Source organism: Cannabis sativa, chromosome 9 (genome assembly GCF_029168945.1).
Source record: "Cannabis sativa cultivar Pink pepper isolate KNU-18-1 chromosome 9, ASM2916894v1, whole genome shotgun sequence".
Taxonomy (NCBI): Eukaryota; Viridiplantae; Streptophyta; class Magnoliopsida; order Rosales; family Cannabaceae; genus Cannabis; species Cannabis sativa.
The window spans coordinates 18382673-18398244 of record NC_083609.1 but is presented as its reverse complement, the minus strand read 5'-3'; the positions used below and the strand labels follow the sequence as shown (position 1 = coordinate 18398244).

The following is a 15572-nucleotide window of genomic DNA, read 5'->3' as shown; positions in this document are numbered from 1 at the left end:
TTTTGCTTTCATATTTATATTTAAAGTAAATATTACAATAAATTTTTAATTTATTAATTTTTTTTTATTTTAAAAAATAAATTATTATTATTAATGTTTATTTTTTTAATTATTTAAATGTTAAAATTTTATTATTTAATTAACTTATTTATGTTTAATTATTAAGTATTTGTTTTATAATTTTTTTTGTAACTTAAATTTTTATTATTAAAAAAATTATAATTTAGATTTTAAAATCTTATTTAATCATTTACATAATTTTTTTTTATTTTTTACATACATAAAAATTATTTATATATATTTATATAATTAATGTTAGAAAATATTTTAATTATAAGTATTTTTTTTCAATAATATAGATTTATTTTAATTTTTTTACTACATTTTTTAAAAATAATCAAATAATCAATTATATAACAATTTTATAATTTTATACATATTTACAAGTTGTAATTTGTTTTTAAAAAATTAATGACATAACATTTCTTAACAAAATTAAATAATAAACTCTATAAATTACATTTAGGATTACATAATATATATAATAATATATTGTATATACAATATATATAATATAGGGAAACGATTCCCTCACGCTTCCGAGGCGGTATAACTTCCGCTTATAGTCATATCCATCGATATATATATATCTATTCTATATAAAGTGTGCCTATATAACTAAAATTCTTGGTTTATGAAAAATTTATGGGTGACTTTTTATTTTTATTTAATAAAATATTATTTATATATAATAAAATAATAATAAAACCAATCTCATTAATATTTGAACTGATATTTAAGATTCTGATGTTTGTTTTCTTTAATCTTATACTTTTAACTGAATTTAAATATCTCAAGTATATATATTATATAATGACATATATTTTACTCTCACTGATTAATCTTTTATTGTTCTCCATAAATATAATAGTGTGCATTCTTTTTTATTATTATTATAAATTATTGTCGTTACATATTGAATTTGTATTTGACTTGACTAATCTCAGTGATAGTGTGGTAGTGGCTTTCTTGCAACAATGTACTTGAGGTCGATAGACGATCAATGTGTGAGTAAAGAGTGAGCACAAATAGTATAGGTATTCTTTCTTTTCTCTTTATCTCTTCATCTCCTATCTCTTTGAATTATATTTGTATTTATAATTTTTATTAATTTATTGCAAATTTCAGTGATGATAACATTGGGTTCGAGATGCTTGAGGTTGTATTTTGTTGAAAATACAATAAAGAATAAGAAAAATTGTTACAAATGTTATAAAGAAGACATTTATTTAGTGAATCAATTATAATTTGTGTGGAAATCTCAAATTTTGAGCTATATATTTACTTTCTTTCCATGTATAGTTATTCTTTATTAATCTAATCCTTATATTTATAATGATTACATTTAGTGCTATTCATGAAATCTCCATTCTCCCTAAGCAATACATAGTTTATTGGTTTCTATAATTTTGTGCTAATTTTATTTTATATTTTTTATGTGCCAATTATAAAGTGGTAATATATATATATCTCATATTTTCTTAAAGTAGAGTTTATATTCAATTTCATATATTGGCTAATTGTTGGGACTATCTGGTTCCATTTTTTTCGTAATTTTTTGTCTTATTAAACTAATTATTATACTTTAAGTTACTCATTGAGTAAGGTAAAATAATTACCTTAACCTCTGAAATTTATACTTAGTTATGAAGATTTTGACAACAAAGCTCAATACAATTTAAGTAAAATCTTATTTTCAAGTTTAGCAACAAAATTCAAAATGAAGAAAAAAAAAGTTTGAGCATGAATTTAGTGAAGCTATGAAAATTCAAAACATATACTGCTAATATATTTTTTGAAACAATAATAATCAATTCTTATTTTTCAAATTAAAAAAATAATTCAATTAAAAAATTATGATAATAAAAAATTAAATTAAATTTAAATGAAAACTATACTTAAGATATTTTTCAAAAAATATATAACTTTTATTTTTTCTCAAATTATCTTAAGAATTTTTAGAATATGTATATATTTTCACATTATATATGTATGACTAAGTTTTTAAATTAATTAATATAGCATATTATTATTAATAAAATTAACTACGTTAAATAATAAATATGGTTATATATGTAGAATATTATTAAAACAATTATTCTATAGATTTTAAAATAAATATCAATAATAATTATTATAATCTATAAAATTGATTGTTATATCTATTTTCTATATAAAGTGTGCCTATATAACAGAATTCTTAGTTTATGAGAAATTCATGGATGACTTTTTATTTATATTAAAAATAAAATGGTTTATTAATAAAAATAATATAGTTTATGAGAAATTCATGGGTTACTTTATATAATGAAATAAATAAAATAAATCTCATTAAATCTAAAAAAATACAATTGGGTTTTTGCTTTATATATTATATATATATTGCTAAATAATTTTTCTATTTGTTTTTTTGGCTCGATCAGGTTATAATTGTTTGCCTCCACATCTAAATCTGAATATATAAAATGTGGCTATATAAACGAATTCTTGGTTTATGAGAAATTATTGACTGACTTTTTAAAAAAATATTATTTTTTTTATATAAAATGTGGCTATGTAACAGAATTCTTGGTTTAATATTATTATTTATTTTTCTGTCAAAATATTAACAGAATATTCTAATACTTGATAGAATATTCTGATTAGAAAACGTTAATTATAATTGATTAATTTTAGATAAATAATCCTACCAAAATTTAATCTAACAAATTTCTCTCTCTAGAGCAAAAATCCCAGCCTCCAACATAACGTTTACCAGTTTATAACCTTAGTTATAATTTCTTAAGCTATATTTTATAATTTTAATTTTCATATAAAAATTTGAAAAATACTAATGAAGACAACATGCTACATGCTATTATACAAAAGTATTGCATTTATATATCCCACGATGTTTCAAAAGTACTTTTGAAAGTTCATCTTGAATTAATTATTAATATGTAATAAAAGATATTAGTTATTATATTATTACTTCAAACAAAGGAAAGTTCTAGCGGTGCTTTTACTTTCTAATCATCTCTTGGTTTCGGGCAGAAAGTCATATTCATGTGTTATGTGTACGTTAAATTTTTGTTAATAGGCCAGGGAAGAGAGTATAGTTTTACAAAACTTGAAATGTGAACATGAGTTGTCAGCATATACATAACCTCAATTTTGGCTTCTTTAACCAGCTGCCACACACAAGTTACTTACTCTAAATTTATAACCATTTACAATTTTTTAACACTCAAAAAGTTACCAAGTTTGTTTTCTATAGCTCTACTTATTAAGGTAGAAATATATTGTCAGATTGACTCCTCTATTCCGTTTATTAAATGAATTGTTTTTAAGTTGACACATTAACTTAAAAATGACACAATAATGACCTACTACAAAGTATACACTTATATTCATTCTATTTATTGAGAATCAAAACTTCAATCTTCTCCACTAGATTAGCCAGACACACACAATATTATTTGGACATAAACACAGGACACAATATTATAACTCAAACTCATAAACACTTAGTCGAAACTTGAATGAATAATGCCACTCTTTTAAGTTTTAAGACTGTGTACTAGGCAATTTTGGTTATTGTATTATCATTGCTGCTACGTAGTTGATCATTTTTAGATTTTTGATGTGAAATTTTGTATTGTGAGTTTTTTACAGTTTCTAATAGACTTCAATGAGTAATAGATTTATATAATTATACTTGGAATTAATTTTGATAATGTTGTTTGGTAGATTCCTATTTTGTTATTAGGTAACATAATATTATTATTCGTTAGGTCTGTCACAATTATTAGAATGAATCAATTTAAAATCCTTTCACTATATTGAAAGGTGAGATTGATTTTAATATGAGCTTAATTATATATTATATTTTGTATATCTATTGTTTTATTTGAAAACAGGTGAATAAATGACTACACTATATACAACAATTAAGGACATCACTCCAACTACAGAAAGTTGGAAGAATAAATGGAGAGTGTTAGAAAAATTTGAAAAGCGGACAAATAAGAGTTCACCACTCAAATATCAAATACTTAATGTTAGCAGACAAAAAAGTATACAATCAATTAATTTACTGTTGAAATTGTCAATACTCTACTAATAAATGCTATATTTTCCGAATTTTTCCTGTATACCCGTTGCAACAAATTATTATTTCATAAATATATATTTTTTCTTAAAAATGAACACAGGGTAATGATGTTGAACCTAATAACTAATAATATATATATTTTTTATTTTTAATTGTATCACTTTTTAATAACGTAGAAAAAAACTAACATAAAATTTAGTATACGTGCCTCGCACGTAACTTTTTGCTAGTATATATATATATATTAATACTCATCTAATGGCTAATTTTTTATTTGTTTTTAAAATTGTTAAAATGGCACACTTAAAGCTATATTATAGGAGCACTACCAACAAAACAAAATCATAAAAACTTACTTCTGTTTTTTTTTTTTGGTCCTATTCATTGAATCATTGGTCACACACTTACTTCTACCATTCTCTCTCTTAATTTTTAAAAATTAACTCAATTTTGAATATTAATATTTATATGCTAGTATAATTACTTAATCTAATCATATATTTTAGTTGAAGATGCCTTTTTTATAGTGTTCCTATTTTAATTAAATAGAGGGTTGTTTTTTTTTTTTTTGAAAAAGGATAATAAAATAGAAGTTTTATAGTTACATGTCTTATCATTTAATTTAGTTTACTAGAAATTTATAATATTAATTACCAATTTTATTTATTTTATTTAAAAAATATTAGACATGAGATTACAATTTATTTTATTTTTTAAGGGCTCGTTTGGAACGCCGTATTAGGTCGTATTGTATTGTATTGTATTATATTGAATTGTATTCTATGCAATATTTTTATGTAAAACTATATGTGGTATTAACTTTTATGGACACCTAAATATATAATATTTTAGTATAAATTAAAGTTTAACATAGTATTATATAAAAATATGATATATAATCCAATTTAATATAATACAATACAATACAATACGGTCTAATACGGCGTTCCAAACGAGCCCTAAATATGTAATTTAATGTGTTTTAACTTTATCTAAACGATTGTACAATAATATAAAATCGTGTTATCCTAATTTTTGCACTCTGACGTGGCATCACATGATGGTGACACATGGAATCAACTTCGAGTATCTGCTCAGAGAATACAGTTCGAACAGGATGCCTCATAGGCATGCTTGAAGTAAAGCGATCAGCAATCCGCGCAAAGCGACCAACACTTAGTGAATTCAGTTTTCGCATCGTGAGTCATCAAAGAAATTCCTATAACTTGGGGATCAGATTGCAGAGATATAGCAAGCTGTCCAAATCCCACGATCAGTGTATTCTGTATTTATCATGCAATCTTTCTGCTTATATCCATTGTAACAAGAAGGGAAATACTTCCTCTCCAAGCTCATAGCCCTATAAATAGTGATGCATGCTCACTGGGCAAAGGGTCGAGAGATTTTACCCTAGAGATATTATCTAAGAATTCATATTCAGAGATACTGTTATAAGAGCTATAAGAAAATGAACCTTTCTCCTTGTTCTTAAGTCAATACAAATAACGAGGATTAAGCTATTACCGAACTGCTCGAGGCTGAACCTCTATAAAATTCTTGTGTCTTTACATTGCTTTACTATATATCAATTGCTATAAATTACTTATCGCTTATTAAATAATACTCACTGTCGTTGGCTAAAAGCGAGGTCAACAAGTCGAAATTATATATTTTATGGGTATCTTTTATAATATCAATAAAAATATTATTTTATGGTGTTAAAAAATATATTAGAAGAACATCATTAAGTAATTAGCTGTAGTTATTCTCTGGTTACCATAAGAATGTAATCAATTATTCTCTATTTACGTTAAGGGTACATAATTGGGTACATAATTATTGATGCTTGATGCTGATTTTTTTTTTTTTTTTTTTTTTTTTTTTTTTTAAATAAGACGTTTTATAAATAAAAATAAAAGTTAAATATCACAGTCGTTACAAAGGATAGAATTCGGTATCAAAGATAGCTCTACCATTCTAATAACATTGTTGGCAAAAGTCCACTTGGCCACGTTATGAGTCGCGAAATTAAAAGTTCTAGAAAGAGGAAATTACACTCACTATGGGATTTTAAAAGTTGTTTACTTAAATATGACCCTTTTAAGTTTGACCAATTTATATGATATATTTTTTTTTTTTTGGTTTTAGGTATTTTTATGGTATTTGATATGCCATACATATGTAAATTAGGTTTTTAAAGTCCGTATTTAATGTTTTTATTTGTTTAGGCATTTTTTTTTGTCACTGGTGCCGGAAAAGTCCTCGGAGTTTGCTGTCGGTGCCAGAAAAGTCGGCGGAGTAGCTCCCGGCGTCGGAAAAGTTGTCGAAGTTGCTGCCGGCGTAGGAAAAGTCGTCAGAATTGGTATTGTCACCGAAAAAATCACCGAAAAAATCATCAAGAAACTGGTTTCTAGATGAAGAAACCAGTTTCTTGGTGATTTTTTCGACACCGACAACTACTCCGATGACTTTTCCAGCACCGACAGCAAACTTCGAAAAAGTCGTCGGAGTTGATATTGTCACTGTAAAAATTACCAAGAAACCGGTTTCTTGATGAAGAAACCAATTTCTAGGTATTTTTTTAGTGATTTTTCAGGCAAAAATGCTAATTCTGACGACTTTTCCGAAGTTTATTGTCGGTGCTGAAAAAGTCGCCGAAGTAGCTATCGGTGTCAGAAAAATCACTGGAAAAATTACCAAGAAACCATCAAGAAACCAGTTTCTTCATGCCAGTTTCTTTGTAATTTTTTCGACGATAATGCCAATTTTAAAGAAGTTTGCTGTCAGTGTCAAAAAAATCATCGGAAAAATCACTAAGAAACTAGTTTCTTCATCAAGAAACCGATTTTTTCATCAAGAAACCAGTTTTTTGGTAATTTTTCGGTGATTTTTCCAGCGACAATGCCAATTTTAAATACCATATTTTTTTCTATTAAGTTTTTTTTTTTTACCATATTTATCTAAACTAGTTTTATTTATCCCATATTTATGTAAATACCCTTTCTAGAAATAAAAAAAATTACAACTTAACATAAAAGTAAAGAGATATTTACAATTATATACATAGTTATCTAATACACATTATTTCTTAATTTAATATAATATTAATTAAGTAATTTTTTATATTTAATTATGTGGTCATTGTCACATATTTTGAGCTTATTCATCATTGACAATAATATAATATATATATATTTATAATTAATAAAAATAGCCAACTTATTTATTTACTTTTTGAAAGTGCAAATATTTTCAATCCACAAAAGAATAATCTGTATTGTATAGAAATAATTGTGTTTTTTTAACTTATATAATGTGACATATATGTTAATGATAATACAATACATTCATTAAAAATTAATATTATACAGTAAATTACTAAAACATCCCAATTCTTTAACTTAGAGTAGGCCTATGACTGATTTTTTTTAAAAAAAACTACTGTGAGATGTATTTATTTTTTGAAACAGTGTCAGATGTACCTAATTTGTAGAAGTTTAACATTATATATGTTAATAATAAAATATTTTGAGCGTGAGCCAACCCGCGGCCAGGAGGGTTGGAATCGGTTGCCTATAATATATATTGTATGTACAATATACAGTATATAAAATATACTATATATACATATAATATACTGTAAATAACAATTTAAAATCAAAACTTACACATATTTCTAAATATAATATACTGTATAAATATTATATATATTATATATAAACATACAACACATATATACATATTATATATAAACAAAGTCATATACTTATAATTTACACTATCAACCATACACATATATATAAATTCATATACCAATTACAAAATTTTTCACAACACAAAAAATAAAATACCAACAGAAAACTAAAAACACGAACCTCTTAATTTCTGGTAGAAATTTTGATTCCTCCTCCAACGTTCCAAATCTCCGTTAGTATCCAGCCAATCGTACCCAACACTTAAACCAAAGACAATAAAAAAATAATTACAAAATAAATTTAAAATAGAGATAATTAATAACAAAAAAATAATATTATAAAAGAAAACATTAACTATGCAATGGTGGTTCACGGCGATGCAATCCCAGCAAAAAATGGAGAAATGGCTGGAGATAGAGGAGGAGAAGAGAAAGGGTGGTGGAATCGGGTGGGAAAATTTGGGGGAGAAATGAAAAATATTTTTAGAGTGAAGGAGGGGTCTTTTATAAAGTTTCATTACCGGCGGGACCCACCGGTATTAATAGGGGTTCCACGGGTAATAAAAAAAGGTCAGATTCACTTACTAATACCGGCGGAACCCGCCTCTAATAATCCGCCGACAATACTCCTTTTAAATGTCAAATTCCTGCCCAAAGGAATTAGAGGCGGATTTTCCACTGATAATACTCCTATTCTGCCGGCATTGCTATTTTTTATTAAATATATATATTTTTTTTAAAAATAATATTGGCGGATTACCTTTTCTGTCGGTAATAACCTAATTAATACTGACGGTTTGGCTCCACCGGTATTAATTCCACCGGTATTACTATATTTTCTTGTAGTGTATGGATTCGATTGCATGCCCTAGAGACAAGAGAGATGGAGAATGGTGGTGGACACCAGTGTGGGTTCGTGGGTGTGAGTTGGTGTGATTGGACTGAGTTTGTGGTTTGGGGCTAAGTTCGTGTGGTTTGGGGAGGAGGTCATTGGGCTGCCCTTTAGACACGACAATTTAAAATCGTCGAGTATAACAGTATATATATATATATTTTTTTTTTTTAATTTTGCGTTTTTAACAAAATCCGTCTCCTATTTTTATCGCTACTGTTCTAAATTTTTGGGAATACTCATTTTTCCTGACGGTTTTAAACAATTGCTTAATTTTTTTAGCAACAGTCCGTAAAATTTTGAACCGTCCCCACACTACTACAAAAAGAGACTTTTTATCCCGGTTTTTAAGGGCATTTTATCCCGGTTTTCACTAAAATAAAAATCGAGATGTATGCCAGTGGGATAAAAAGTCATATAAAAATCGGGATCAAAGACCTCTTTTTTTCCCAGTTTTTATGTAAAAACCAAGATTAAATGTCAAAAATAAAATAAAAAAAAAATAAACCCAAAAAAATTATATCAGTTCCATAAAATTAAATAAGAAATGGATATACATAATCGATATACACTCTAAACAAAAATTGATTTACAGATTAATTTAAAAAAAACACAAAACATTTTGAACTGAAATATTCCCATGAATCAATACATAGCTCGAATATGGGTGTAGAGCTCAATACAAACCTAGAAAATTTTCATAATAGTTAAAAAATAAATATGAACAAAATAAACCTAAAAACTATACACCAAGCCGAAGCTTGTTGTTCAACGCCGACTGCACGAAAAAAAAAGCAAGTGAGGCACATAGAAACAAAGAAGTAAAAAGAGTTCAAGTGATGTCAACCTTGAGATTTCGAGATTGGGATCTTGGATCTACAGTTGGAGTGGCTGGATTGAGATATCAGATGAAGAAAAAGATAGCAGAAACTTCGTCATTTATCGTCGTTTTTTTGGTTCTGTCGTGGCTCGAGCTTTAGAGGTTGATAAAAAAAATAGCAGACTGTTTTGAAGGTTGAGCTGCTTGAGCATGAAGAAGAAAAAAAAAATGACAGAAAGAAATGTTGCACAGTCGCTTAGAGAGGGATAGGAGAGAGAGTCGGATGGGAGGGACTGATATGTGTAAATGAAACCTTAAAACCTAATGATCCTTTTATATGTGTAAAGGCTTAACAACATTAAAAGGCCTTGAGATTATGGGACTTTTTATTCCGGTTTTTATATAAAAATTGGGATAAAAAGTCCCACTTAAAAACTAGAGTTGCGTTTGGCAAATGCATAAAAATAGTCCTTTTAACACTGTTTTTTATCTGTTTGCCATACAAGGCCCTTGTTCCAATTTTTTTTAATGCTCCAAATGTGAAAGTGGGATCAAAAGTTTTTATCGCACTTTTTATTTTTTTTTTCATGTGTAAAAAGTGTGATGAAAAGTCCTTTTTGTTGTAGTGCCAATACAAATTTTTGTAGTAGTGATTAGATGTTATTGTTATTATTTTTTGGAAAACCAAAACCACTAGTCGGCTGCAAACTCTGAATATATAATTTAACACCAACATCCCATTCCCCATTCTTGTCTCTAATTTCATAATAATAAGTAAACAGACTATCACAATCCGTACAATAATATTACTATGAAAATTATACCTTATTATACATCCAGGCTTAGAAAAAATAGTACATTACAATATTGATAAAGTAGTACAGTATACTATTCATTCAATTAAATGTTTTCAAATAATACTAGTGTAGGTATATGTCTATATCAGAAAACCTAGGGGTGGGAATGGCGGCTAAAGGAGTTTGTTTCTTAAGAACTAACCCAAACTTGTCTAAGAATTCAACCTTAGTACCAACAGGCAATTTCCAGTCAAAGCAATGCATGAAAGAAGCCAATAAATGCATCACCATCTTCTCTCCTAAAGAAATTCCAGCGCATATTCTTCTCCCTGATCCAAATGGAAGATAGTTGAAATTTTGATGACCTGAAAAGTTATAATCAATGTCTCCTTGGATTTTATCTCCACAGAACCTCTCAGGTAAAAACTCCAATGAGTTGTTCCAAACGTTAGGATCCCTTTGCATGGACCAAACGTTTAGAAAAATAGTAGCTCCTTTGGGTATAGTATAGCCACCAACAATAGCAGATTGGCTTGACTTACGAGGTACTAAAAAGGGTACTGGTGGATGTAAACGTAAAGTCTCCTTAAGGACAGCATTCAAGTAGGTTAGTTTTGATAAATGAGAGTCTTCTACATTGTTGTTCAGCCCAACAACTTGTTTGAGTTCCTCTTGAATTTTATTCAATACCACTGGTTTATTTAATATCTCTGCCATTGCCCATTCAACTGTGGTTGTTGTAGTGTCTGTTGCTGCCAAGAAAGTGTCCTATATATTTAACACAACATTATATGAGCCAATGATACTATTATTATTAGTCCTATTTAGAAATACTATAATCACGTTTAAGTATACATATATATATGTACCGTAAGCAAGGCTTTGATTTCAGTTATGGTAATAGGAGTTTCGCTAGTTTGATCCTCATGAAGCTCCATAAGATACTGCAAAAAGTCCTTCCTTGTGAACGCCTTGGGCACTGGATCATTCAAAGTATTCTTTCGTTTAGTTATGGCTTTATCAAACACGGCTTCAAACATTTGAAAAATCTTTGTTGACTCCCTTGCCATTCCTTGTATATCGAACCACTTAAGCACTGGGAAAACATCAGAGATATTAAATTTCCCATTTATCAAAACGAGATCCTCAACCGCCTTCTTAAACTGACCGATATCAATAGCAACGTCATCTCCCTCTAAGGAAGCACCAATCGTCATGTTTATGACAGTATCCATTGTAGTTTGAAACGCCAACCTCCCAATATCAACTGGGGTGTTTATGTTTTGGAAGAGGTACCTGATGGATTTTCTCACCTCTCCCCTTCTCACACCGTACATAATATCAATTTTGGTATTGCTTGACATCTCACGAATGAAGATTTTTCGGAGATTCTTCCATTCTGGGCCATATGATGCAAAAGCAATGTCATGGCCAGCATATGTGGTGATTGAGGAACAAATACTAAGATTGCGGTTGGCAAACACTATGTCTTGTTCGCGAACAACTTGGCCAATGAGTTGTGGTGAAGTAATGACCACGCATAGTTTGGTTTGTTAGACTTTTTATTTGGGCTTACATTAAATTTTATTGGTTTTATTAAAACTTGGGTTGATTGGATAGTTCTTTGCTGTATTAGCCCATGTTGTTGGTGATCAATTGTTAATGGGCTTAGCATCTGTGAGTAAAGTCTAGGTGAAGCAGAAGTGTGGGCTTTTCTAGTTGACTGAAGCCTTTGATGAGCGGCCCACCAACTAGGGTTTTGTAGCTAAGTCCCCTCCCTAACTCTATAAATACATATTGTCTCATCACAATTGTATACCTTTTGATAATCAGAGAAAATAAACTGCTTCTGATTTAGAGATCTAGGGAGGAAGACTTAGTTGATAGTATTGCACTATCAAATTTGGAGTAACTGCTGTGGATCAATCAGAGATAATTGCTATGGATCAATCAGGTACACATACTCAATTATCATATACTACTATTGTGTTCTATGTTATATACAAATAGATCTTGGGTCAATTGTTAATTTATCTAACATGTGGTATCAGATTGCCTATTGTATATGATTTAGAACCTATAATTAGTATAATTAATTTGTATATGTTAATTATCCATAATTTCATATTAATTTCGTTATTATTTTATGTTGAATTTTTTGTTTTTAAATCTTAAAACTTTAGGGGTTTTGTTTATCGTTAAATTCTTGTTCTATTGATATATTATATGCATGAAATCATTGTGTATATTAAGAGAATTTTAAATTTAAAGTTTTAGGGTTTATATAATTATAATATGAAATTATAATTTGTGTGTTTTGATTTTATGGTTTTTGATCTAAAATTGATGATAGATTTGTCATTATCAATTGTTTAAGATTGTTCCTACATGATTAATTTCGGATTCAAACCGAGATTGGCATTACAATTTTTTTTCTATTGTGTTTTTCAATTTTCGGTTAGATATTTGCCATGAAATTTAGAGATTTACACCTTAATAGCCGAAATTAGACATTTAGATTGATTAGAAATCCAATCCCGAGCAAAACCCATCGAAAATCCAGTGTTTTCGTCGATTATTTGGCCGGAAAAACGAGCAGACCCGACTGGAGGAGATCCGGGTCGCGTACCCGGTTTCAGACCCGACTGGAGGTTGAAGACAACTCCCAGCCGCGAAGCCCACTCGCGCAGGCGGCGCGTGGGGGCGCGTGGGGCCGGCTGGGAGGTCCGTTTTCGACGATTTTTTTTTTCAGCGTTATTAGAATTCAATTTCTGATTTTTCTATGATTTTTAATTAATTTTTTAACTCCGTTTAATAATTATTATTATTTTAATGATAATTATGCAGTTAAAAAATCATTAAAAATAATTTTTGATGATTTTTCGAAATTTGTCAATCATAGAAAATTTTTTGAGTTTCTTCTCGTTCCATAAAACATAGTCACTCTCTTATTTAATTTATTTTGACTATGTAGTCTCCACCAATTTTCTTATATTCACATCTTTTGATTAATTGTTGTTCTAAAGTTATAAAACTTGATTATTTGATACAAAAATAATGTGTTATGGTGGACACTTTATTTTTTGCTTATCAATATAATAAAAGCAATTATATATCTCTTTTGGAAATTTGGTTGAAAATTATTAATTTTCAATGATTGTTTTATCACCAAATTTCACATGTTGAAGAAAATATTATTTTTTTTGGTTGACTATATGTGTAATTACTTGCCCAAAGGTAGTATTTACATATATTAGTTCACATTCCATGAAGTGAGTTAATATTAAATGCATATATTTTAATTATTTGCCCAAAGGTAATAATTTAAATATATAAATTTATTATTATTTTTTGCTTGAATTAATACATATTTTTAAGAAATTTATTTGCCCAAAGGTAATAAAATTCTTAAATGATATGTATTTTTTTCTTTGTTGTTAACTTCATGAAGGTAGATCATGTGTGTGTTATATTCTCACCCCAAAGGGGAGTTTATAATGACCAGTTGATTCTACAATATTTTCTAATACATTGCTCATATTGCTTATTCAAGTTTTAATTTTTTGAATTTTTCAGTCTCCTTTTCTGTGAACAACAATAATGCTTCCATCCATATTTTGAATGCTTCCAACTACAAGACATGGAAACGAGATGTGGAATTTACTTTAGGCATAATGGATATGGACTTGTGCCTACGAGAAGAAAAACCTGCTGATCTTACTGACTCCAGTACAGCTGCCGAGAGAACTCATCATGCACAATGGGAAAAGTCAAGTCGACTTAGTCTTCTTACTATGAAAAGATCCATTCCTGAACATCTATTGAGTGGTTTGCCAGACACTACAAATGCCAAAGAGTTTTTCAATGCTGTAGAGAAATTATACGACACTGGAGAAAACGCTGAAGCTGGACATCTTATGGATGAAATGACAACCATTAAGTATGATGAATTAAAAGGAGTGCGAGATTTTATTCTGAAATTGGTGAATGTTCAGTCCAAGTTGAAAGATCATAATATTCCTCTTTCCCGACTCTTTCATTATTCATCGAGCTCTTCATGCTCTTCCGCCTCTTTCAGCCTTATCAAGACAGCCTACAACACTTACAATCAAACATGGACTATCAGCGATCTAATTTCTCAGTGTGTAGCTGAAGAAAGCAAGCTTAAAAGGGAGAAGAATGAATCCTGCTAACTATGTTTCTCACCTCGAAGCCCAACAAAGGAAAAGGAAAATTCAAGAATAAAAATGATGGTGCTACTAAACAGAATGGTAATGGTAAGGAGCATAAGAATAAACAGAAGAATAACAATGGAAAGTCCAAATACTCTAATGTGAAGTGTTACTTTTGTGAAAAATTGGGGCATCGAAGAACGGACTGTCACAAATTTAAGACTTGGTTAGAAAAGAAGCAAGCACAATCAGGTAATCCATTGGCATGTGTTTGTTTTGAATCTAATCTAGTTGATGTTCCTATTGATTCTTGGTGGTTAGACAGTGGTGCTACTGTTCATGTTTCGCTTCCTTACAGGGGCTAAAGGATCTCAGGAAGCCAAGTGAGAGGGAGTCCAAGCTTAAAGTGGGCAATGATGTTGGAGTTGACGTTATCTATGTTGGAACATTTATTCTTGAATTACAGTCTCGTGATAAGATTATTCTGAACAATGCTTTTTATGTTCCTACTTTTAAAAGGAATTTAGTTTCGCTTCCGCTTTTGGTTAAACAAGGATATTCTTTTCATTTTGCAAATGATAATGTTGACATTATGCTTGACTCTCGAATTATTGGAAATTGCTTTTATTCTGATGGTCTTTACAAGTTGTCATTGGCTCCTTTAGATTCCTCTTTTAATGTTGTGAATACTGTGGGTAAAAGACCTCATATTAAGGAAACATCCTTATTGTTATGGCACAAAAGATTGGGTCATATTTCCAGAGAAAGGGTTGATCGTTTAATTAAATCTGAAATACTTCCTCCTCTTGATGCTTCTGATTGGGATACTTGTGTTGATTGTACTCGTGGAAAATTGACTAAAACAAGAAAGAAGACTGCAAACCGCAGTCAATCTCTATTGGAAATTATCCACACAGACATCAGTGGTCCTTATTCCACCACGTTGTGCAGAAACAAGTATTTTATCACTTTTATCGATGATTTTTCTCGTTATGGATTCACCTATTTAATTAAAGAAAAATCTGACGCCCTTGATAAACTCAA

General features: G+C 28.9%; 1 protein-coding gene across 1 annotated transcript; it reads right to left on the bottom strand.

The window, feature by feature from the left end:
- Window positions 1-10365: 10365 nt before the first annotated feature.
- LOC115721891 (flavonoid 3'-monooxygenase) lies at window positions 10366-11902 on the bottom strand. The gene is made up of 2 exons (XM_030650993.2): window positions 11226-11902; window positions 10366-11124 (listed from the first exon to the last, which is right to left on the bottom strand). Exons 1-2 carry the CDS (start codon window positions 11718-11720, stop codon window positions 10480-10482), a joined length of 1140 nt encoding a protein of 379 aa, XP_030506853.2. The 5' UTR covers window positions 11721-11902; the 3' UTR covers window positions 10366-10479.
- Between the last annotated feature and the right edge of the window lie 3670 nt (window positions 11903-15572).